Consider the following 23,711-nt stretch of genomic DNA (forward strand, 5'->3'; position numbering starts at 1 on the left):
GTTGAAGTAACACCAGAGAATTGTGTGTTTACTGTAGGCTACAGAGCTAATTAAAATGTGCGACAGAGATACACTATTAACTGCTATACCTGTCAAGTATGTTAGACAAGGTACTCCATATTTTGCAAGCCAGGGCAATGGGAACTGTGAAACCCTGATTAGATGCTGCATAATTCATGTCCATTTATAGCATCAGAAAACAACTAATGTATTGTAAGGGTATTCTCTTGGCTCCATCTTTCTACTGCATCTCAACTAGTAAATGTTTTTTTCTTAATTTCTTTTGTCCACCCTGTAATTTGCATTTGATAGATGTTCTTTCTGTTCAATTAGTTAAGGAGAGTTTAATGAGAAAAATATTTTTTGGGGGTAATTTAGTTTTTTCCTTGTTAGTCTCAGTTGGATCCAGTTTATAGAATAAATAAGATGCAATACTCAATGGGGAGTTTTAGGCACAATATTTTATTTGTGAAAATTCATTTTACGGTTGGAGAGTGCCCATTGGGAGTGTTTCAAGGACTGTGGAAGAAAATGTCAAGCTAAATCCAGCATTGTAGTCCCTGCTAAATGAATCTCATACATACATTTTAAATGCATATGTAGATCTCGCTTTATGAACTTAATGGCCCTGCTCATTGTTGCTGTAAATTGTGAAATTATGAGAAGCAATTTCTAAAAACGATTAAGAACTACAGTAGATTGCAATCCTTCTAGTCACCTCTGCTATCTCTTAGCTCCATAATACCTTTTAACAGTCTTTTATTGCTAGACTGAAGCCAGGATAACTGGCACAAATCCAGAATTTCCACCACAGCGGCAAAAGGAAAAGAGCACAATGGAGCTCAAAACTTGGCACTCGGTTTATTCCGTACCGTCTATCATGAATCTATAATATATGCACATTTGCACTCTGACTGGGGTTAATTACTGGGGTTAGATGCTCTGTCACCCTGAGTCTGTTCAATCATTGTGCTGCATTGTGGCATAACCTGCTTCTCTAAAAACAAAGTCTCTGTCTGGTAATTTTTCTTTTCTCTGTTCTGCAGCTGTCTCACTGGCTCTGGCCTTAAATGGAGTCTTCACAAACACTATCAAGTTAATTGTTGGCAGGTAAATGCAATATATTCAATTCACCAACTAGACTCATACACTAAGGAGAAAGTTGATATATACTGTCTATCAAAGATTCCCTCACCTGAATTGGCATTGCATTCTTTCAGGCATTGAAGCTTTTCAATAATGTACAAAATAGCTTAGGCGTGTGTGGGAAGGGAACTGAAGGTGGCATGCAGTTTAACGAAACCCTTTTAAGAGAGCCATTTATGTGAACAGTGTTTTTTCTGTAAAACCTACAGACCGAGACCAGACTACTTCCAGCGCTGTTTTCCGGATGGGCAGGTCAATGTTAAGATGCTGTGCACCGGAGAACCGGACCTGGTGTCAGAGGGACGCAAGAGTTTTCCCAGCAGCCACTCTTCCTGTGAGTACCAGCAAGTCAGGCGCCACCACGCTGTCAGTCAGTTTGTTTAAGGAGTCTGTTTGAGCCGGGCGCAGAGGCCCTAATCTTCATCACATAATGATTAGTTATTTAGGAGGCAAGAGGATTTTCAGGACAGTGATTCAGCTCAGTCTGACTAATCTAGCCGTCCTCTGTTATTGGGCTGGATATCATATTGTTACAGGGACACCTTTCAATACAGCTAATAAAGTGTGTACTACAGAAAGTTGAACACTTTTTTTCCAACAATGATACATCTATGGTTAAGTTCAATGCCAAATGTGCCTGCTTCCACAATGTCTAACCATTTTCTGAGACTCTTTTGAAGAGCTAATCTTGCTGCCGCTGTATCTTGAAATGACTCTGAGCTCTACAATGGACATATGGAGTTGCTATTGCTATTACATTTTGGAGAGTTATTTGGCATTTGAGTTCTAAATTGTTACTTTATTTGCAGAGCCTGGCCTGCACTGACCATAAAACAGTACTATTTCACTTGATTTCATGTGTTGTGGTGTCCTCATTTAAGTTGATTTAGCTGTATTTCTCATTATAGGCCTGCTATACAACAGTACAGACCAGCCTTTGGTCTACAGAACATATTGCTCCTCAAGCTGTTTTAAGTCCGGCAGCGTGTTGCTGAATAATTGAAATGTTTTGCTGGAATAGTCCAGCAGTTACGTGATTTGATAGTGTGCAGGGGGATAATGCCATAGGTGTCACATTCTCAAGATTACTTACATACATGTGCTTTAATTCCAAGACAGATGTCTGTCAAGGATTGACATAAACCATCATAACTTCAACCATATAATCCAACAATGACTCACAAGAAACACTAGGTCAGGAGGAACTTAAATAGAGACTTAAGAAGGGGTGAACGAGGAACACATGAAATGAATAAACTACGGGGAACTTAACAGAACATAGAAATTAAGAAACTAGAACTAAACATAGCAATGTAATGACTGGTATGGCACAGGCCATGGCCGGCCATTACAGTAAGGAACAGACATAGGAAATTAACAGTGTTGAATGCAACAACAGCATAAGAGTATACTCTAAAAAACTAATTTACCACATATACACATTTGACAATAAAATGTAACTTCAGTCTGAATGTATTTTACAGTTTCAAGTCTAGGTTACTTGTTTATGTCAGAAACAACATTAACAATTGGCCTACGGCTCGGCTATAACAATGATAAGGTAGAATAATGAAGGAATTTTCTCCTCAGAAAAATATTATATCATTCATATCAGATCCAAAAGGGAGCAGTAGAATTTAATTCAATATTTTTCCATAAAGACGGTTTGTAGTATCATAATGCAAGGTCACTCTATGGTTCATAGTATATATTGTGTATACTTCAGAAAAAAATGTTTTGAAAGGATAGGCATCCAATGAGACCAGTGTGGCAAAGCGCCCAGTTTGATCATGCATGTGTATCTATAAGATGGGACTGAGGGTATTAATCATCGTGTTGTACTAAGAATCTGAAACTCAATACAAAAAGGCCCTTTTACATCTGAACATGTTGCAGTTACATGGTAATAGAGAATTACTTTGAAGAAAAGAAAAACCTGAAATACTGCTCTGGCTAATATCAGTAGTGTTTATATAACCTTTATTACACAATAATGATACTCGCAAGAGCATTGTGCAGGTTTCTCTTTAAAATATTTTGAACCTAAGGACATTCCAAAGATATTCTCTGTCTGTGTCTGTATATCTGTTTGCCTGGCCATAAGTATGTGTGGGTTCTTTGCATGCATATGTGGGAGTATGCAGTTACCTTTTGTACACATTGGGCTTAACTTTAGTTTAACCTCACAAAATCCTATTCAAAACAGGTGGTATTGTGGACGGACTACAAAATCAGTGGAACCTATTGGATTTGTTACCTCTTGATTGGAGGCTCTGTATGTACTGCAGACTGAATGTTATTGATGTTCAATGGGGCTGAAATGTTGTGCTACAAATCAATTGAACATATTTTTGAAGTAGAACTGTACAGTTCAAGCTTTGCATGACCATCTTACAATCTTTGCTCCCTGAAGTAGCAGAAATTAGAAACAGCAGAGAGGGACATTGCAACAACATCATTCAGAGCTGGAGCTAAATACCTTCCCCCCAAATGCTACTGAAGTGTGAGCGTGCATGTGCATGTTTGGGAGTGTTCCTGAATCGTTCCTGAATCGGAAACACAATTTCCTCGTCGCACCACACCTACACCCGTTGGCCCTTGTGTGTCTCTGAAGAAACACTGCAGCGGATAGAGAGTAGTTACTGACAGATGGCCTGCGGCTGGGATGGGTGTTGGGATCCTGTCAAATGGATAGATGCGTTGGTAGTGGAGAGGCCTCCTGTTGCTCATTGGGTCTGGTGTCGCTGATGAGTGTTTGGTTGAACAGAAAGGAGTGTATACGATTGTGGATACTGAATCTACAATATTGATCATGAAAATGTGTGCACCAAATTGTACAAAAGATCTTAACTATTTATACATTTGCGTGCCATAATTCAGCCAGCATGCAGTAGGAGTGGCTTTTCTGAGACAGGGAGGGGGCTTGAGTAGGTACTTGTGGATACTGTACCTAGCCAAAAGACAGATGTTTTCGGTAATTACCATGACTTTATGACACGAGAACAGACAAGCATTTTAATGATGTTGCAATCCCATTTTGGGCATCTTCCAAATTCTAGCCAAATGTCATGAAATGGATTAATGCTTTGTCAGTGTTGAATGAGGCAGTAAACATGGGCTTGCACCTTATCTTGCAACACACATTGATAATCCAGGAACCTATGCAAGGGTCTGATTTGTGGATTTTAGCTCTGCATTTAACACTATCACACCTGGGTTTTCTGGAACATGATATTATTTCATAGCTACAATGTGATTGTCAGTAATGCATTGAATTATCATTTCATTGGTTGGCTGTGTGTTATAAAGGCAAAAAGGTAATTACATAACATCCGCAAGCCAGGTGTTCTAACCTAAGATGTTGTACACAGGAGTCTGCGGTATAAGTACCAAACAAGCTGGGGGCCAGGAATTCCAATCTAAAAAGTTATGCATGCAAGTCCACTTATGTCCAGTTACGCATGTCTATAACCACTATGCTACTGAACGATGAATAGTTATTAGGCAAAATTCCAGAATTATTAAATACATGAATTTAGAGTAGAACAGGATACTTTAGATTTTATTGAACTAGCTAACCTGCATTGTCTGACTGGATCAAAAACCTTTTAGCTATGCTTTTGTGTTCATACATTTGGCAGTTAGAATGGACAAACTGGACTGGAACGTAAATCTATGATATGCCTAGATTGAGTGGGAGATCTTAAGATAGAGTAAAACAGTGCTGTCATCATGTTTGGTACAGTATGTCATTTGAAATAAATAAAAAATAAAAATCGTACTTGCAAGCTGTAATAGTGCTGGCTTGATGTACCCCTCAGAGCCTGGGTCCTCTCTAGGTTTCTTCCTAAATTTCTGCCTTCTTAGGGAGTTTTTTCTAGCCTCAGAAATTCAACACTACTGTTGTTTGCTCCTTGGGGTTTAAGGCCGGGTGTTTCTGTAAAAGCACTTTGTGACAACTGCTGTTGTAAAAAGGGCTTTATAAAGAAAATTTGATTTGATTTGATTTGATACTACTATAAGTGTTTTCAGACAGCAAGCAGTAGATGGGGCAGCTCATTCATTTTCAATGGAGCCTTGGCGGTGAGCAGAATTCTACCTAGACGGGAGTCATCGGCAATGCCTGGAGGAATAATATGGTGGGGAAGCTAATGCCTTTTAGCTAGCTTTTGTCAAATCACACATCAGGTCTCGATGAACGAAGTTCAAGCTTCAAGGTTTATTTGTCAAATGCACCGAACAACACAACATCATCCTGAACAATTTATTTCTTATGACATGGCACTAGACAACTACATAGTGGAAGTTAAGAATAATAATATATAATAATATATAATAATACAAAGCTCTGAAAAAAAGTAAGAGACAACTGCAAAATTAGAATTTTCTCTGGTTTTACTATTCATAGGTATGTGTTTGAGTAAAATGAACAGTTTTGATTTATTCTATAAACTACTGACAACATTACTCCCAAATTCCAAATACAAATATTCTCATTTAGATTATTTATTTGTAGAAAATAACAGCTGGTCAAAAGGCAGTACAGCAGACTGGATAGATATATTTAACGGGATCAACATAGAAGAAGTTAGCAAAATGTTTTTTACCAAGCTACAAAATCTAGTTAAGGAGTTTACTAGAAAGGTAAAAGGAAAGAAAAAAGCAAATGCACTCCCCTGGCTCAACACTGAAATATTTAATTTGATGAAAGAAAGAGACTCCGCTTTAAAAAGATCATTAAAAACAAAATCAAATAGTGATAGGCATAGGTTCACTTCATTACGTAATCAAGCGATTAAAGTGATAAGAAAGGCTAAAGCCAATTTTTTTATAACAATTATTAATGAGGGAAAAGGTAACACAAAACTGATCTGGGAACAGATTAAGAATGTGATGGGAATTAGCCATAAGCTTAGAAACCAGTTAGAATTGAACCTGAATGGTAAACTAATTCAAGACCCAGCTCAAATAGCTGTAGCTTTTAATTAATATTTTATTAATTCTGTGAATGAAATCGCACAGAATTTTTCCCCTATAACTGGAAATGTTGTAACAATAGATGAAAGCATGCCTTCTTTTAGCATTCAACCTATCTGTGAAGTAAAAACTCAGGCAATTATTAATTCTCTTAAAATCTCATCAACAAAAGATATTTATGGAATGGACTCGAAAATGCTTAAAAGCCTGAAAGAACATCTATCTTACCCTATCACACAAATTTTTAATCAGTCAGTACTAGAGGGGATATTTCCAACTACCTGGAAGACTGCAATTGTAACTCCCATATTTAAGTCAAATGACCCACGGAACATATCTAACTACCGCCCAATTAGTATTCTACCAGTGGTCTCTAAGGTAGCTGAAAAATGTGTATCAGAGCAGCTTGTTTCTTTTCTAAATAATAGTCCCTTCTCGCTTCATCCAATGCAGTTTGGCTTTCGGGCCCATCACTCCGCAGAAACGGCTAACTGTTACTTTTTAGAGACTGTTCGAGCAATGGTGGACAAGGGAGGTGTTGTTGGCGCTGTGTTTTTAGACCTCCGTAAAGCATTTGACACAGTCAACCATCAGGTCCTTATTGCCAAACTCTCTACTTTTAATTTTTCCACTTCTGCACCCATTGTTCACTAGCTCTTAATTTATGCACAGGGGTGCCACAAGGATCAATACTTGGCCCGCTTTTGTTTAGTCTATATATTAATGATTTGCCATCAGTTTGCCCTGAAATTAATACAATAATGTATGCGGACGACACTGTAATTTATGTGCATGCCAAGACAAAAAATCTGGCAGCCGCAAAACTGACTAAAGCCATGGACCAGATAACCGATTGGCTAAATCGTTCATGCCTTCAATTAAATGTAGATAAAACTGTGGGAATGTTTTTTACAAAAAGGCAATGTAATAGTGTGTCAAATATATCAATTTCGGGTCAAAACATTACTATTGTGCCACAATTTAAATACTTGGGCGTTATTATTGATTCTAATCTCTCTTTTAAAACACATATTACGAAAGTCTGCAATAGGGTTAAGTTTAGTTTAGCTAACTTTAGATATATTAGAAATGCCCTTACTTTTAATGCTGCCAAATTATTTATGGATGCAATGATTATGTCACATCTAACATATTGTCTGACAAGCTGGGGACAAACTAACAGCTCATCACTAAAGCCTTTGGCAACTATTTATAAAAAAAACTCTTAAAATTTTGGACCAAAAGCCTAACAGTTCACATCATTGTATCATCCTTAAATACCATAAATTGCTGAGCTGGGAAAATTTGATCAAATATAAAAACATTTGTATGGTTTACAAAATTTTACATAATACCGCTCCGCCTCCTTTCAATTCATTTATAATTCAATATAATAACAGCAGTCAGAATACCAGAAGCACCAGAAGCACCACACGAGGCGACCTTGTAATCCCATTCAGAAAAAGTACATTTGGTCAATTATCATTTTCTGTTACTGCAATACATAACTGGAACTCATTACCTATTACAATTAAAAACATACATATGTATTCGACTTTTGCAGCACACCTTAAAAATTGGCTAACCGACAATTACAACTGCACACATTAAAATGCTAGATGTGATGTGCGTACAAGATATGACATGATCATGCTTCTGTCATTTGATCTCTGACTGCCTGCTTCAATGTTATGTCATGTATGTGCTTCAATGTGGCCTCTGCAATGTGGCCTCTGCATTTTATTCTTTTTTTGACAATTTTCACTGCTCTATTGCTTGACCTGTTTTTATGTCTTTGTAATTTGTGTTTGCTTGTTTGTCTCAATTTTGTGTTATCTTGTTTGTATGTCTAAGCTCTTGCTTACATCTGTTTTACTTGTAATGTATTTATTGATGTATGCCTATTAACAACTGGCTGGGGACTACAGCTGGAAATTAGCCGTAGAGGCTAAAGCTGCTCTTTTATTGAAAGAGGTTGTCCACATTATTATAAACCAATAAACTAAACTAAACTAAACTAAAAAATAATTCATATTCATTTCTCAACAACAAAATACTAATGTTTTAACTTAGGAAGAGTTCAAAAATCAATATCTGGTGGAATAACCCTGATTTTCTATCACAGCTTTCATGCGTCTTGGCATGCTCTCCACCAGTCTGTCACATTGCTGTTGGGTGACTTTATGCCACTCCTGGCCCAAAAATGTAAGTAGCTTGGCTTTGTTTGATGGCTTATGACCATCCATCTTCCTCTTGATCAAATTCCAGAGGTTTTCAATGGGGTTCAGGTCTGGGGATTGGGGTGGCCATGACAGGATCTTGATCTGGTGGTCCTCCATCCACACCTTGATTGACCTGGCTGTGTGGCATGGAGCATTGTCCTGCTCGAAAAAAGAAAAAAACAACTCTCAGAGTTGGGGAACATTGTCAGAGCAGAAGGAAGCAGGTGTTCTTCCAGGATAACCTTGTACTTGGCTTGATTCATGTGTCCTTCACAAAGACAAATCTGCCCAATTCCAGCCTTGCTGATGCATCCCTAGATCATCACCGATCCTCCACTAATAAAATCGTCTAACAATTCGACAACCAGGCGTTGGGCAAAGCTGAACATTTGACTCGTCAGAGAAGATGACCTTACTGCATTCCTCTACAGTCCAATCCTTATGGTCTTTTGCAAACTTCAGCCTGGCTCTTTGCTTCTCATAGATGAAGGGCTTTATTCTAGCTTTGTACGTCTTCTGCCCTGCCCCTAGGAGGCTGTTTTGAACCGTCCTCGCCTTGCACTTCACCCCAGCTGCTGTTTGCCATTTTTTTTGTAGGTCACTTGATGTCATCCTTTGGTTTTTGAGTGACATTCAAATGAGTTGACGGTCATCTCAGTCAGTGGACAGTCGTTTTCGCCCTCTGCCTGTCTGTAGCTTTGTTGTCCACAATGTCTGTTGCTTGACCTTGTTCTTATGAACAGCTGTCTTTGAAATGTTCAGGATGGAAGCAACCTGACATTCACTGTATCCCTCTGCCAGTAAAGCCAGAATTGAACCCTACTTTTCCTGAATCAAAGCTTTTCTTTTCAAATCTTTTGTCATGCTGAATAATTATTTTTTATAAATATTACCTTTGAGGTACTACACAGTTTTTGCCATCCAGCTGGTCCTATTGCAAGAGGATAGTGATGACCACAGCAGTGTTTTCTATACTTTTCCTCATTAGATTTGATTTGATTTGGTTCAGGTAATCACCTAATCAGTACCTCATTAAGTAAAATGAGGTGCGCCTGTTTGGAATTTCAAAGAAACTGGAATGGAATGGTTGACATACATGTAGAGATGTTGATTTAAGAATAAAAATTATAATAATCCAAAGCTGTATAAGAAAAATATAGCCAGACAAAATAAATTATAATTAAATAAACCCTATAAACACTATACATAGAGTACTTCAAGAGTACTTCAAATTAGCAGCAATCTAGGTAGTATTATTGAATATTATAGTTACATATGAGTGTAATAAGCTTATGAATGAATGGTGGCATAGCACACTCCAACTACATAGTGAGAATTTAAGAAGACACATTTATACACTGCAAAAATATAGCCAGAAGATAAAGCAATAATATTTACATAACACTGTACATAGCAGCAGAATAAAAAGAGTACTGTAAACTTGCAGCAATATTCGGAGTAGTATTGAACATTGTAGATACAGTGGGGCAAAAAAGTATTTAGTCAGCAACCAATTGTGCAAGTTCTCCCACTTAAAAAGATGAGAGAGGCCTGTAATTTTCATCATAGGTACACCTCAACTATGAGAGATGTAATGATGAAAAAAAATCCAGAAATCATATTGTAGGATTTTTTATGAATTTATTGGTAAATTATGGTGGAAAATAAGTATTTGGTCAATAACAAAAGTTAATCTCAAAACTTTGTTATATACCCTTTGTTGGCAATGACAGAGGTCAAATGTTTTCTGTAAGTCTTCCCAAGGTTTTCACACACTGTTGCTGGTATTTTGGCCCATTCCACCATGCAGATCTCCTCTAGAGCAGTGATGTTTTGGGGCTGTCGCTGGGCAACACGGACTTTCAACTCCCTCCAAAGATTTTCTATGGGCTTGAGACCTGGTGACTGACTAGGCCACTCCAGGACCACTCCTTCGTTGCCCGGGCGGTGTATTTGGGATCATTGTCACGTTTCATCTTCAATGCCCTTGCTGATGGAAGGAGGTTTTCACTCACAATCTCACGATACATGGCCCCATTCATTCTTTCCTTTACACGGATCAGTTGTCCTGGTCCCTTTGCAGAAAAACAGCCCCAAAGCATAAATGTTTCCACCCCCATGCTTCACAGTAGGTATGGTGTTCTTTGGATGCAACTCAGCATTCTTTCTCCTCCAAACACGACGAGTTGAGTTTTTACAAAAAGGTTCTATTTTGGTTTCATCTGACCATATGACATTCTCCCAATCCTCTTCTGGACCATCCAAATGCTCTCTAGCAAACCTCAGACGGGCCTGGACATGTATTGGCGTAAGCAGGGGGACACGTCTGGCACTGCAGGATTTGAGTCCCTAGTGGTGTAGTGTGTTACTGATGGTAGCTTTGTTACTTTGGTCCCAGCTCTCTGCAGGTCATTCACTAGGTCCCCCTGTGTGGTTCTGGGATTTTTGCTCACCGTTCTTGTGATCATTTTGACCCCACGGGGTGAGATCTTGCGTGGAGCCCCGGATCGAGGGAGATTATCAGTGGTCTTGTATGTCTTCCAATTTCTTATAATTGCTCCCACAGTTGATTTCTGCACACCAAGCTGCTTACCTATTGCAGATTCAGTCTTCCCAGCCTGGTGCAGGTCTACAATTTTGTTTCTGGTGTCCTTTGACAGCTTTTTGGTCTTGGCCATAATGGAGTTTGGAGTGTGACTGTTTGAGGCTGTGGACAGGTGCCTTTTATACTGATAACAAGTTCAAACAGGTACGATTAATACAGGTAACGAGTGGAGGACAGAGGAGCCTCTTAAAAAATAAGTTACAGGTCTGTGAGAGCCAGAAATCTTGCTTGTTTGTAGGTGACCAAATACTTATTTTACTGAGGAATTGACCAATAAATTCATAAAAAATCCTACAATGTGATTTTCTGGAGAAAGATAATCTAATTTGGTCTCTCATAGTTGAAGTGTATCTATGATGAAAATCTGTCCACCTGTCCAGCTCACCATCATAGAATCCATCATGAATTCTACAGTGTATCAGAGGGTGCTTGAGCAACATGTGAGACCATCTGTAAGAAAATTAAAGCTGAAGCGGAACTGGACCCTGCAACATGACAATGACCCTAAACATACCAGTACATCCACCAAGGACTGGCTGAAAACTAAGAAATGGAGAATCCTGGAATGGCCCAGTCAAAGCCCAGATTTTAATCCAATTGAGATGCTATGGGGTGACTTGAAACGGGCTGTACATGCAAGAAACCCCTCAAACATCACACAGGTTAAAGCATTCTGCATTGAGGAGTGAGGCAAACTTTCCTCAGACCGATGTCAGAGACTGGTAGAGGGTTACAAGAAGCGTCTCACTGAAGTTATTTCAGCCAAAGGGGGTAACACTAGGTATTAGGGGGTAACACTAGGTATTAGGGGGTAACACTAGGTATTAGGGGGTAGGGTGTACTAACTTTTTCCTCAGTTAGAATATGCATTTATGTTGATGTCTTTTGTTTAATGAGTAAAACAATGTTATTTTTTGCTGTTTACCTGCAATTAGATCACTTTCTTTTCCAGAGATGAATAAAACAAGATTAGACATCGATATGTGAACATTTCTTAATGAATAACTGAATATTTAATGGAGTGTCCTAATTTTTTCACATGACTGTATCTGGCAGTGCTCCTGTTCCTCCTCGCAGAAAGGAGCAGATACCAGTCCTGCTGCTGGGTTGATGCCCTTCTATGGCCCTGTCCATCTCTACTCGTGCAACAGACCGTCTCCTGGTATCTGCTCCATGCTTGAGAGTGTACTGCGTGACACAGCAAACCTTCTAGCAACGGCATGTTCATTTCTTTGAGCAGTGTATTTATAATAGCTACCTTGACAAAAGTAATGGGAATTTTATTATTTTCTTTCTAGCCACCACTGAAATACTTTAGGCTGTCTTTCCTGTACCGACAGGTGTGCAAAAACTGTCCCTGCATCATTACATACGTACCGGTGAATCACTGTCACGTATGCTTTACAAATGATAGTGTAATCCCTACATGTTAAATAGATTTTACAAGTAAAGAATTAGGTGACTGTAGTTCAGTGCATATTCAAGTGCTGATTCGTCAATAGGCTTGTGAACAGGACCGTGTTTGTGGTGAATTTCCTGCATCTGTGGACAGTTCAGCCAATGTGGCTGTATTTTCCTTTTGGCTTGTTTCCTTGGTTTACTCTATGTAGCCACTGATGCTTGTAGCCTGCTTGTCGTCATGTAATCTTTACTCTATTGAGTGGCAGTCTCTAACCACTACGCTATGTAGCAATAGGTAGTCAGTCTCTTAGTCAATCACTCAGTCAGAGACATTCACTCTTCTTGGCCAGCTCTACTTACTCATTCTGGCAAAAATTGCTATTTTACACTTAAATGAATACAATTATGATTTCATTGTGCAGTCTGCATTATGGTCCTGGGAAAGGCACTAGTGTTTTCTTGTCAATCCAACATGTGATTTTCTTCCTGACATCTCGTAGAAAACAGGTTTCTCAGGAAATTATGCTTATTTAATATATTTGCTGAACTGTAGCTCGACAATGAATTGATGTCTGTAAGATCAAATAGTGATGAACTAACTGGATGTAATAGGATTGTGTAACAGTACTGAGAGATCAAACTTCTAATTTCTGAAAGGTTGCATTTTTGTTTTAATTATGTGGACCAAAACGCAACGGCTTGCACCACTAGCCTAAAAAGGATGCTTTAATTTTGAATAACCACAGGTAAACACATTTCTACCATTTGTTAACAACATCACTGTACCTCATACAAAGCAACTCTTTCCATGATTAATAGGATCGAAATGGATGTTCCCATTAAACTGAGATAACTTGAATCGCAGATGTTTCACTGGTAGCACTAAAGAATGATGGACCTTTCACTGTGAGAACTGGAAGAATTATAATTCACCTTTGGCAGTGACTAATGGAAATGGAGATTTACTATTAAAAAAAATTATGTGAGTAGAGACTTATGGTGGGCTTAAAAATTGTGAGGGGATTGCTATACAGATACATTATGTTATTTACAACTTCATTTTGAGGGTCAGTGAATCAGCCAGGCTATTAGTCTGGTACAAAGTATATATTGATATGGTACGCAGACCATATTAGTGTGGTACAAGATCTATATTAAAGTGGTATAGGGTCTATATTTGTAAGATACAATGTCCATCATAGTGAGGTTGAGATCCAATATAGTGTGGTAAGGGTCCATTTTAGTGAGACACAGTGTCCATAGAAATGTGGTACAGGATCCATTTTAGTGAGACAAAGTGTCCATAGAAATGTAGTACAGGGTCCATTTTAGTGAGACACAGTGTCCATAGAAATGTGGTACAGGGTCCATTTTAGTGAGACACAGTGTCCATAGAAATGTGGAAACAGGGTCCATTTTAGTGAGACACAGTGTCCATAGAAATGTGGTACAGGGTCAATTTTAGTGAGACACAGTGTCCATAGAAATGTGGTACAGGGTCCATTTTAGTGAGATACAGTGTCCATATAAATGTAGTACAGGGTCCATTTTAGTGAGGTACAGTGTCCATAGAAATGTAGTACAGGGTCCATTTTAGTGAGGTGCAGTGTCCATAGTAATGTGGTACAGGGTCCATTTTAGTGCATTATTACAATATTTACATAGAATAACCGGATAAAATAACATTGTATAAAATATTCTCTCATGTGGCCAAGAAATAAGAGCTCACACCACTTAAAAAAAAAACCGAATAAACACATTTAAACTAGGGTAACTTTTGTTAACAACAGTATTGTACATCATTCAAATTAAAACATATCATGACTAAGAAGGTCTAAATGGATATTCCCATTAAATTGCAATTAAATTGCAGATGTTTCATAGGTAACATTAAAGAATGATGGATATCAACGTGCTGCTTTTACTGATAAAACAAGTATTATTATTCACAAATGACAGTGAGAAAAATTTGAATGGAGGCTGACTGGAAAGAAAATGGTGTAAGTAGAAGCAACGAAGCACATACACATGCATTACATTTCTAGAAATGTTAATGCCGATTAATTGGATCTGGCGTGTGTAAAAGTGACAGAACTGCTACAACTCTTCTCACTGTACCACTTAATATCTGCACTTCCTCAACTAACGACGGCAGTGCCGGCAGGGATCATTCGGCTAGGGGTCAGGGGTCAGTGAGAGGGGGACATTACTCAGGCTAATTCTAGAGCTGGAGGCCGAGAATAATGGTGTGGGAGTAGAAGTAGTGGGGGGATCACAACTTATGTTCAACTTCAGTGAAACAGACAGGCTGTTTGTGGGATATGTGGTCCATATTAGTGTGGGTAGCTTTCGTATTTGTGTGGGTAGGGTCCATATTAGTGTGTGTAGGGTCCATATTAGTGTTGGTAGGGTTCATATTAGTGTGGGTAGGGTTAATTTCAGTATTGGTATGGTCCATATTAGTGTGGGTAGGTTTCATATTGGTGTGGGTAGGGTGCATATTAGTGTTGGTAGGGTTCATATTAATGTGGGTAGGGTTCATTTCAGTATTGGTATGGTCCATATTAGTGTTGGTAGGGTTCATATTAGTGTGGGTAGGGTTCATATTAGTGTGGGTAGGTTTCATATTAGTGTGGGTAGGGTTCATATTAGTGTTGGTAGGGTTCATATTAATGTGGGTAGGCTCCATATTAGTGTGGGTAGGGTTCATATTTGTGTGGGTAGGGTTTATATTAGTGTTGATGGGGTCCATATTATTGTGGGTATGGTTCATATTAGTGTGGGTATGGTTCATATTAGTGTGGGTAGGGTTCATATTATTGTGGGTAGGGTTAATATTAGTATGTGTAGAGTTCATTTCAGTATTGGTATGGTCCATATTAGTGTTGGTAGCGTTCCTATTAGTTTTTGTAGGGTCCATATTAGCATGGGTAGGTTTCATTTTAGTGTGGGTTGGGTCCATATTAGTGTGGTTAGGGTCCATATTATTATGGTTAGGGTTCATATTAGTGTGGGCAGGGTCCATATTATTGTGGGTGAGTCAGTATTATGATAAGTAGTTATGAGTGTCAGATGGAGATTCATTATATTAACAATTGCATAATATCCTAAATAATGTCATAACCCTATGCTTTTCTAAACATGTCAGTGAGCAAAGGTGAGGTAGAACTTATCTTTTTGATTTCCTATCCCTGTTGATTAGGAAAACCACACCCCGCCCACTTGAGGACATCTTCATTCCTGCCTTTTCTTCCCCTCCATTTGAAGGTGTACAAAACCACTTGTCTATCTAAATTAGGTTTGTTGCATTTTTGCCCCCTGCAACTTTCTTGCTCTTGCATTCACCCAGTTATGCAACAACTGCATGTTCAACATCAATGTCAAACACATACCTGGATTTGTTGATATTGACTCAAAGGAATACAATGATATATCTTTTCTTTTTTTACTGTCTGAAAACTCAATTTCAACAATTCCACCATCAGAACACATTTCTTTACTTTGGTGGGTGTTTCAATATCACTGTAAAGCACCAGTTATTTCGTAACAAAAAAAGAATCTCTGATGATTGTCATTGCTGAAGATATCATGCCATGTGATTACAAATTAATTCATGTCTGTCCCTCATTTTAAGCTTAGCCATGCTATGTGAACTGAACTCTCATTTGAATATCACAGAGCTGTTCCCTTTTGGGGGCCCCCTGAAACGGGCATAAGTAATTTCAGTGTCTCGCCGTTAGATGCGCCATTGGAAAACCAGGGTTCTAATTCTGCTCCCAGATTGGCCTGGGGGTCTTCATCCATAAACTGTGAACCATGTAGGAATTACAGCCCTTTGTATACAGAGTCCTTCCATTTTAGGGGGCCATGATGTTATTTTGGTTAAAAAAAAATCATGTCTGTGTGTCATGAGAACTAATTTAAGATTTAATCATCAACCCTTTTACTATTAACACTTTATTTATATTGCTTTTTATGTCAGAACATTACAATTTGGTGAAATGAAAACATTTTGGTTTGCACCGAATTGATAGAACGACCCATGTAACTTCTGAAAAGGAACCCAAAGATGACAGTGATTGTCAGTTATTGTCATCATTCAACCAATGTACAGTATGTGTCATCTAGAGCAGAGTCATCAATCTATAGGCAGTCCATTAAGTTAGTCAGGAGTAAACAAGGTTGTCTAAGCAGCAACTTTTATGATTACAGGTATGCCCAGATATTTTTGGTGTTGTAGCCCTGTTACACCCTTTTATGTTAACATATTAATATATGCAAATCATCAAGTGTACAAAGAGAAATTAACTATACAATGGCGTACTAAAACCTGTAGAGTTCTTCAACACAAATCCATTTAATAATAATAAGTTAAGCTAACACCAGTAGTGAAACATTTTGTATTCTATCATGTTTTTACCAACAATGAGGTCCTCAGTCACAAAGCATATTGTCTTGCCAGGAACAATAATTACGAATGTTGCTTTAACTTGTAGTTTACACTCTGTCGGTTAATTCAGGATTAGAGTCAGGATCTACTGTAGGATCAGTTTGTTTTGGATGTTAGAATATAAAAAATGGACAGGTGGGACCTGATACTAGTTCAGCAATCCTACTCTGAAACGCTTTATTAACACGTTCCCAGATCTATAAGATCTGCTTCAATGGGTAGTAACTAACGATGCGATTTGGCAACATATCTTGAATTTGTGCTTTTCCTCTTATCCATAGCCAAATAGAAGAACTCCACCTTCCTTACTCAGTAGAAGGGCCAATACAGAAATATTTTTTTTATATATTTATCTGGAATCTCATTAGAGGAGAATGTTATACAGGAAATATTGTTGCTTATCCATTCCCATTCCTTCTACATTTGTAATTAGATTAGCATTTTCTTTCAGATAAATTGAGCAAAAGTTCACAGTAAATGCTCAGAGAAACTTTCTCCAATAACCTTGTGCCTGTTTGAAGATAACATAAGCAATCACACTGCCCACACTCTCATTAGCCCTTTTCCTGTTTATTCTAACAGGAATAACTTTTCTGCCCTGTGTGAATATGCATGAACTGGAGTAATTATTAATGATTCTCTCTGTTCCAGAGTATTTTCTCTCTGGGAAGGCTACATACCCCACCCGTAAATCCACTTTTAGGACAGCCTCAAAACCGTAGATAGATATAAGATATGTCCTATGATGTAAAGTGACACAGGATAAAAATAACAGTGTGACATGTGGTGTCAAAACAAATGCAAATATTATTTTGTGAGAAAAAAATATGTTCCATTCAGAGAACTCTATGCTCTAAGCTCTCATACAGTTTGTTTACTCGACCTCCTCTAGAGGATTACCTTTGAAAACAAGAGTGCAGAAAATGCTAAGTTATTAAAGAGCAACTGATACCGTTATGGATATTTTGCAGAAATACAATAAAAAAACATATTAGTTCATGATATCAGTGCCAGTCATCAAACGCATGGTTCATGCTACAGAACCACTTTCTTCAGGTTTCAAAAATAGGTTTGTTAAATATTACACATTTTAGACTTGGTGCTAAGTGTCGTGTCATGTGATATGGTCAAATGGCTCAGGTCCTCCTAAAATGCAACAGAAACTAAGATAAATTAGTCGGTGCATTTGTTTGATCCTAAAGGATGCCTCTGCATGTAATTCAGACTGACTCTCGTCCCCATGATATAAACTAATGCAACGTTAAAAAACATCAATTACATAATTAAAGCCTTTAAGCTAAGTGTTCCTTGACACTTCCGGTCAGTTTTCAGACTTTGAGGTCAACTCACTATATTCACTCTTACATTGGGTCTAAATTTCAGTCCGTTTGTTTGTTCATTTTGGTGAAGTAGTTCTCCCAGACTTGTCTGAAGTTGAGTACTTGAGTTACTACTATGATTCTGGAGGGATTTTACCCTGAAATATTGTCTAGGACACCCATCTAATCCACAGCTGACAGTGATATTTCTCTTGTGTCCATGAAACATTTGAATGTGCTTCAATAGTTTCTGGTGGCTGAACTTGTTTATTTTGCAGTGTGGACACTACATAAAAGATTTGCCATCAAAAGCAGTTCTCCATTAATTCAAACCCTTCACCTCCAAGAATCTTTCAACATCTTCAGTTGTCCAAGATATTGCAAATTCTAAAGAATTAAAGTAAAACGAGTGTCAAAATTGTGGTCGCATCCAGTAATAAAATGTATGTAAAGATATTGCAAGATCAAAGTAGATCACCCTCTGGACAGATCTGACTGTCACGATGAAAGCCACTCTGATGAAGTGCTTCAAGATATTTTTTGCACAATTCACCTTTAATCAGTGCACGTGTTAGGAAAGAGACGTGGTGTGATCCGATTTGTATATTTAAAACATACCTATCTATATACGTTACTTTTAATAGACCAAATGTGATAAAAACATACAGTGGCAACACTTTTTCAAATCAACTGTCTTCTTTTTGACAGTGAAGAAAGTCCAATCTTTAAAAATGGTTCTGTATTTGAAAATAAGTTGACTTTTACTATTCATATTATATTCATATACACAGTGAAAAAAGTAACTCTTTATTTCAGAATGATGGTGTATAACATTGCTTATGTGGAAGAGGGTTTATTTGCATTATATTATACATCAGCGTCTTGGGCTTCTCTTGTGGTAAATTCAAGGGATCCCATCAAAGCAGAGGTGTTCACCCCCACAGCCATTCCATGTATTTGACATATTCCACTTTATTCTTTGAATGCCTAAATCACCCCAATACTCAAACTAAATATCTGCTTTTATGCCCTTTTGTCATGTTTGCAAATTAATGTGAAAATGAAATGGAAATGTAGGCTTTAACTCAGGCCACTGGAACACAAGGCCAACTATTAATCACTGGGCCAACCACAGATAACGCTAATCCTGAAATGGAAAGCTAATCATGCTATAATGACATCATTTTTTTATTCATCCTGGTTTGTCATTGATGATCTATTTTACATTCCAACTTGTGCAACTAATATTCAGAACAGGAACTAAACCCCAGTCAATTACATAAGCGAACTGTAAATAATATCAGGCAGTTGTACTTTTTCCTACATCAATGAGTCAGGAAAGGCTTTACCATCTAAATAAACGTCACTGTCTCCCCAAGAACCATACATTTCCCTGTTCATTGTTTCACCTGGAACCTACCAAGCCACTTAATAACTTTTTTTTAATATATATTTTGCAGTGTACAAGTGAGGGAATCAATGTGTACATATGTATGCTGGACATATGTATGTGAACATTACCCGCTCTGTAAGGTTTATATGGGTGCTAGAAAGATATTTTGTGTTGCATAGCACTAGCTTCGTGGTTTGGCTGTCTTGAACATTTGGGGATTCACTGTCATAGACGTGTTGGCTTGCCTGCCATAGGAATTCTGACCAAATGCTATAGGCATGTTGGCTTGCTTGCTATAGACGTGCTGGCTGGCTTCTATAGTCCTAAGCAGTATCCAATGGCCTGAAGGGAAAGGTATGGAAGAGACTCTGTTGGCGAAAGCAATTATATCTCAAAACCTTTGTAGCCTTATATAACGGTACTGTTCAGAGATGCACAGATGTCCCCCTTTTATTGTGTCATAAATACTGGTGCAGCAGGGAACATCTTGTCTTGCAATCAGAGAGTAGTGCTGCAAAAATGAACTCTTAATCCATAATCAGGCCAAGTATTACCTCTTGTCAGAACAATGGAGGCAGCTTCTTATCACTGTCCCTCTTTGTCTCTTAAGTTTCTGGTACAGGTATCTACCGGAGCCCAGGTTACTATGGTAACTATGGTATCAGATGTTGAGGACAGAGCTGAGGTAGATGGGGGGTTTTAGATGGGGGATCAACAAGGTAGATGGGGGACTCAGTTGTCCATGTACTGAAGGCCAGTTGAATGGAGCATGACAGCAATTAGTGTCATTGGGGGTGCTGGTGACAAAGTGAATAGCAATCTAATTTATTGATAAACTGCATTAATAAATCTTAGGCAACCTAATACTTTTTAAATGTCATTATCTGAAAACCCCACAATATAACACTGAAGTGAACACAAAGAAACCTGTAAGGGGATATCCCAAATGTGCTCCCACCTTGTGGAGCTGAATTAAAGGTTGACCAGTTTACAAAAGCTGAAAATAGTTATATATTTATACATAAAAAATATATATATATTGTAATTCTGGGAAAAAAGATTGTATTTTATGCTTGTACAGCAGGATGAATCTAGGCGTAGATCACTGAAACTTAAGACAGTCCAGTGTAACTTGCAGGCCATACAAAAAGGGCCAAACTGAAAAAACATTTCCAAACATTTATTCATTTACGTATCCTATAGGCTAGGGGGCTAATGGCTGGATATCTTTTGTGTCTTCCGGGGGATTGGCCCATAAGATCAAGGACACCTGCCTTTATTAACAGGGAGAAAACTCAAATAGACAGTGACTCATAACGAGCTTTCCAACACTTGACGAGGATCATTAAGAAGCTTGTGCGTAATTTCTTCTTTTATCTTTGCTCGTCCATATTTATCGGGCACTTAATAATGTCAGATGTCCTCCTTTGTTTCACTTTTGATCTCGTAGTTACTCTTTCCCCAGTTTATAGTCCTCCCTGACACCCAAGCCTGGCCTGGTTTTAAGGGCAAAAACTAAAAAGCAATTAACAGGGGGTGCAATCAATTGTACTCACCAGAGCCAGGCTGGGATTGCTGAAGGGTCCCAAAGTCACCAGGTTGAGCGAACCACGCTCACTTTGAGGTGAATAGCTTGTCTCTTTGTGATGCCAATATAGGAGAGAAAAGGTTCCACAATAGATATTCTGCAGATATGTAATGGCCATTTTCTTACATTAAAATGCAATAATCCGTCATAAATCCCATTTAATAATAAAAATTAACAAAATCTTCTTGTGATTTTAAATGTCAGTATTTTGTGTGGCCTTGCTAAGAATACAAAACTGAAGCAACTTGCTTTCGTAGGCTGTGGTAAATTCTTCTTACAGAATTTTCTATAGCCTTTCTTTTGACTTTGGATGCTTTTTATTCGTCTCCCCCTCCAAATGATTCCACACTGTTTCATTTCTTTTGAGGTTGGGGGTCTGAGGTGACCAGTTTAACAATGTAAGTGTTTTATCTGCAATGTACTGCAGATTCACTGGATTTCCTTCTGTCTCTCAAGAAAGGGAACTTTGTGTGCTGTTTATCATGAGCAGACAGCTTTTAGAGTATTCCACTGCATTTTCTATCTTCCCCTTCTCAGGTCTTGATGACATTTCTACTAGCCAAGATATCAATTATCAATTGGACAACACAATTAATTATTGTTACCTTTTTTTGTATTCATGTTTTTATACATTTATCTTAATGTTATATAGCAAATAAACATATATTTCCCAGATAGAAAACGTTAAATTATTTATGTGGCCTAAAACTCACCGTACTAAATGTCTCCTAAGTCCTGGATTGGCACAAGGGCAGGGATAGTTGTACATGGGATAAGAATGTCAAGAATCCATCCTTGAGGACCACCCAAAGAAACAACCAGAGTATCAGAATGAAGGCTCTCAAATTTGACACATTGTACACGTCAGAGAAGTCATTTTCAAATTAGACTAAACAGTCTTCTGAAAACCACAGGATATACATTCCTCTGACAACCCTAAGATGCAGAGACTATTAAATAGATTGAGATTTTAAAAAGCAGGCACATAATACTGCTTGTTGCCTAAAGCACACATTTCGTCATTATGAAACCTTCAGCGATGCTAAGACACAGCCATGACTGGCAATAAAAAGGTGCTAATAGACGTCCCTATTTTATTTCTCTCTGTCCCCGCCTATAAACCCATATCTCTAGCTCTCCCTTTCTCCCCTACTTTCTCTCTCCCATGGCCGGCTTGGTGACAAATGGGCAGCTGGTAGGTGCTGTTTTGCCGGTCTGCAGCACAGCTCAACTAATGACTCTGTCCCACCGCTGCCTCCTGCAGCTCCATCAGAAGCCTAATTCATACAATTAGGCTGGAACTGTTCTTTATCCCCTCCGCCATCTACAGGGACGGACCCCCAAGTGCTGCCTGTGCGGATGCCAAAAACAGGGCGGGAGGTGGTGTGACTCTGTTGAAAGGTTTTAGACTTTTGTATCCCCTTTTATTGATCAAGGTTTTACCAGACACAAGTGGGCCAGATTCAAACCTATGCCGGACGTGTGCCGGAGTCTGTGGCAGTACCACGAGTTCAGCAGGCTGCAGAGATTATGCTGTTGTGGCTATGGACCCATTTCACAAAAACAGAACAGTGGTACCGCAGTATGGCTCTGCACTAATGGCCCTGGGAGAAAAAAATCTGTCTAATGGTTGGAGCAGTATGGAAAATACTGCTGCTTGTACGGCATGAGAAAACAGGGTTTTGTTCATTAGGCACTAAACAGAAGAAAACAGATTTAAACAATGAGTGAATAACACCAGAAAATGCACCTACATGTTATTTATTTTTTTCATTCTGAAATATTTGAACTGAACTGGATTATGCAATTGTTGTAGATTTTGCACTGTGTTCTTGGATTGGGAATGCTTACCTCGCTGTACTGGTAAATACATGAAGAGAAGGTAGTTAGCGATTCGATGTAACATAATGTGCGAGGAGCTCGTGTTATTTACGCATTTCAGCACTTCAGATAGGTTGACAGAGATGACAAATTCATAACCCCTTGTTTACAAAGCAAATGTATAGTTATGTATAGAATAAAAAATTTCTCTGTCTGTTGTCCTCATCTTTTTGTTTCTCTCTCCTTTCCCTAGTTGCGTTCTCTGGCTTGGGCTTCACCTCCTTCTACCTGGCTGGGAAGTTACATTGCTTCACAGACCAGGGCCGTGGGCGCAGTTGGCGTCTGTGTGCCATGCTGCTGCCACTCTACAGTGCAGTGATGATTGCCCTATCCCGCACCTGTGACTACAAACACCATTGGCAAGGTCAGTTGCGCGCCCTGTCACAGTCAGGGGTGGGACACCCTGAAGACTGCATAATTCTGTTACTTTCCCATATTCCCTACTTTTTCAGAAATTCAGAGATTGATCTGGAAAATGTTTAGGGTTCACACACATGCGTCAGAGATATAGCATTACAACAGACGTTTTCTTTCAAACTCGAACAGTAAGCAAGAAAAGAGAGTACTGCAGGTGTCTTTACGTGAGCTCATATTTTTGCTATACACGCACAACACAAACTTAGAGTCATGCTGTTAATAAACTTAATGTAACATTGCTTGCAGCTGGCAGAGCACCGGCACAGTGAGGGCTTGTATTAAAAAAGAACTAAGGCGTAACAAAACTAAAAC

The 23,711-nt window shown here is 38.5% G+C and overlaps 1 protein-coding gene across 1 annotated transcript in view; it reads left to right on the forward strand.

Moving 5' to 3' along the window:
• plpp4 (phospholipid phosphatase 4) overlaps positions 1 to 23,711 on the forward strand; it is a 109,475-nt gene that overhangs the window by 73,169 nt on the left and 12,595 nt on the right. The window contains exons 4-6 of the mRNA XM_013134201.3: positions 1,047 to 1,110; positions 1,356 to 1,480; positions 23,176 to 23,346. Of these exons, the coding sequence (XP_012989655.1) occupies positions 1,047 to 1,110; positions 1,356 to 1,480; positions 23,176 to 23,346 (360 nt within the window). The remainder of the gene's footprint in view (positions 1 to 1,046; positions 1,111 to 1,355; positions 1,481 to 23,175; positions 23,347 to 23,711) is intronic.

This window comes from Esox lucius, chromosome 6 (genome assembly GCF_011004845.1).
Source record: "Esox lucius isolate fEsoLuc1 chromosome 6, fEsoLuc1.pri, whole genome shotgun sequence".
Taxonomy (NCBI): Eukaryota; Metazoa; Chordata; class Actinopteri; order Esociformes; family Esocidae; genus Esox; species Esox lucius.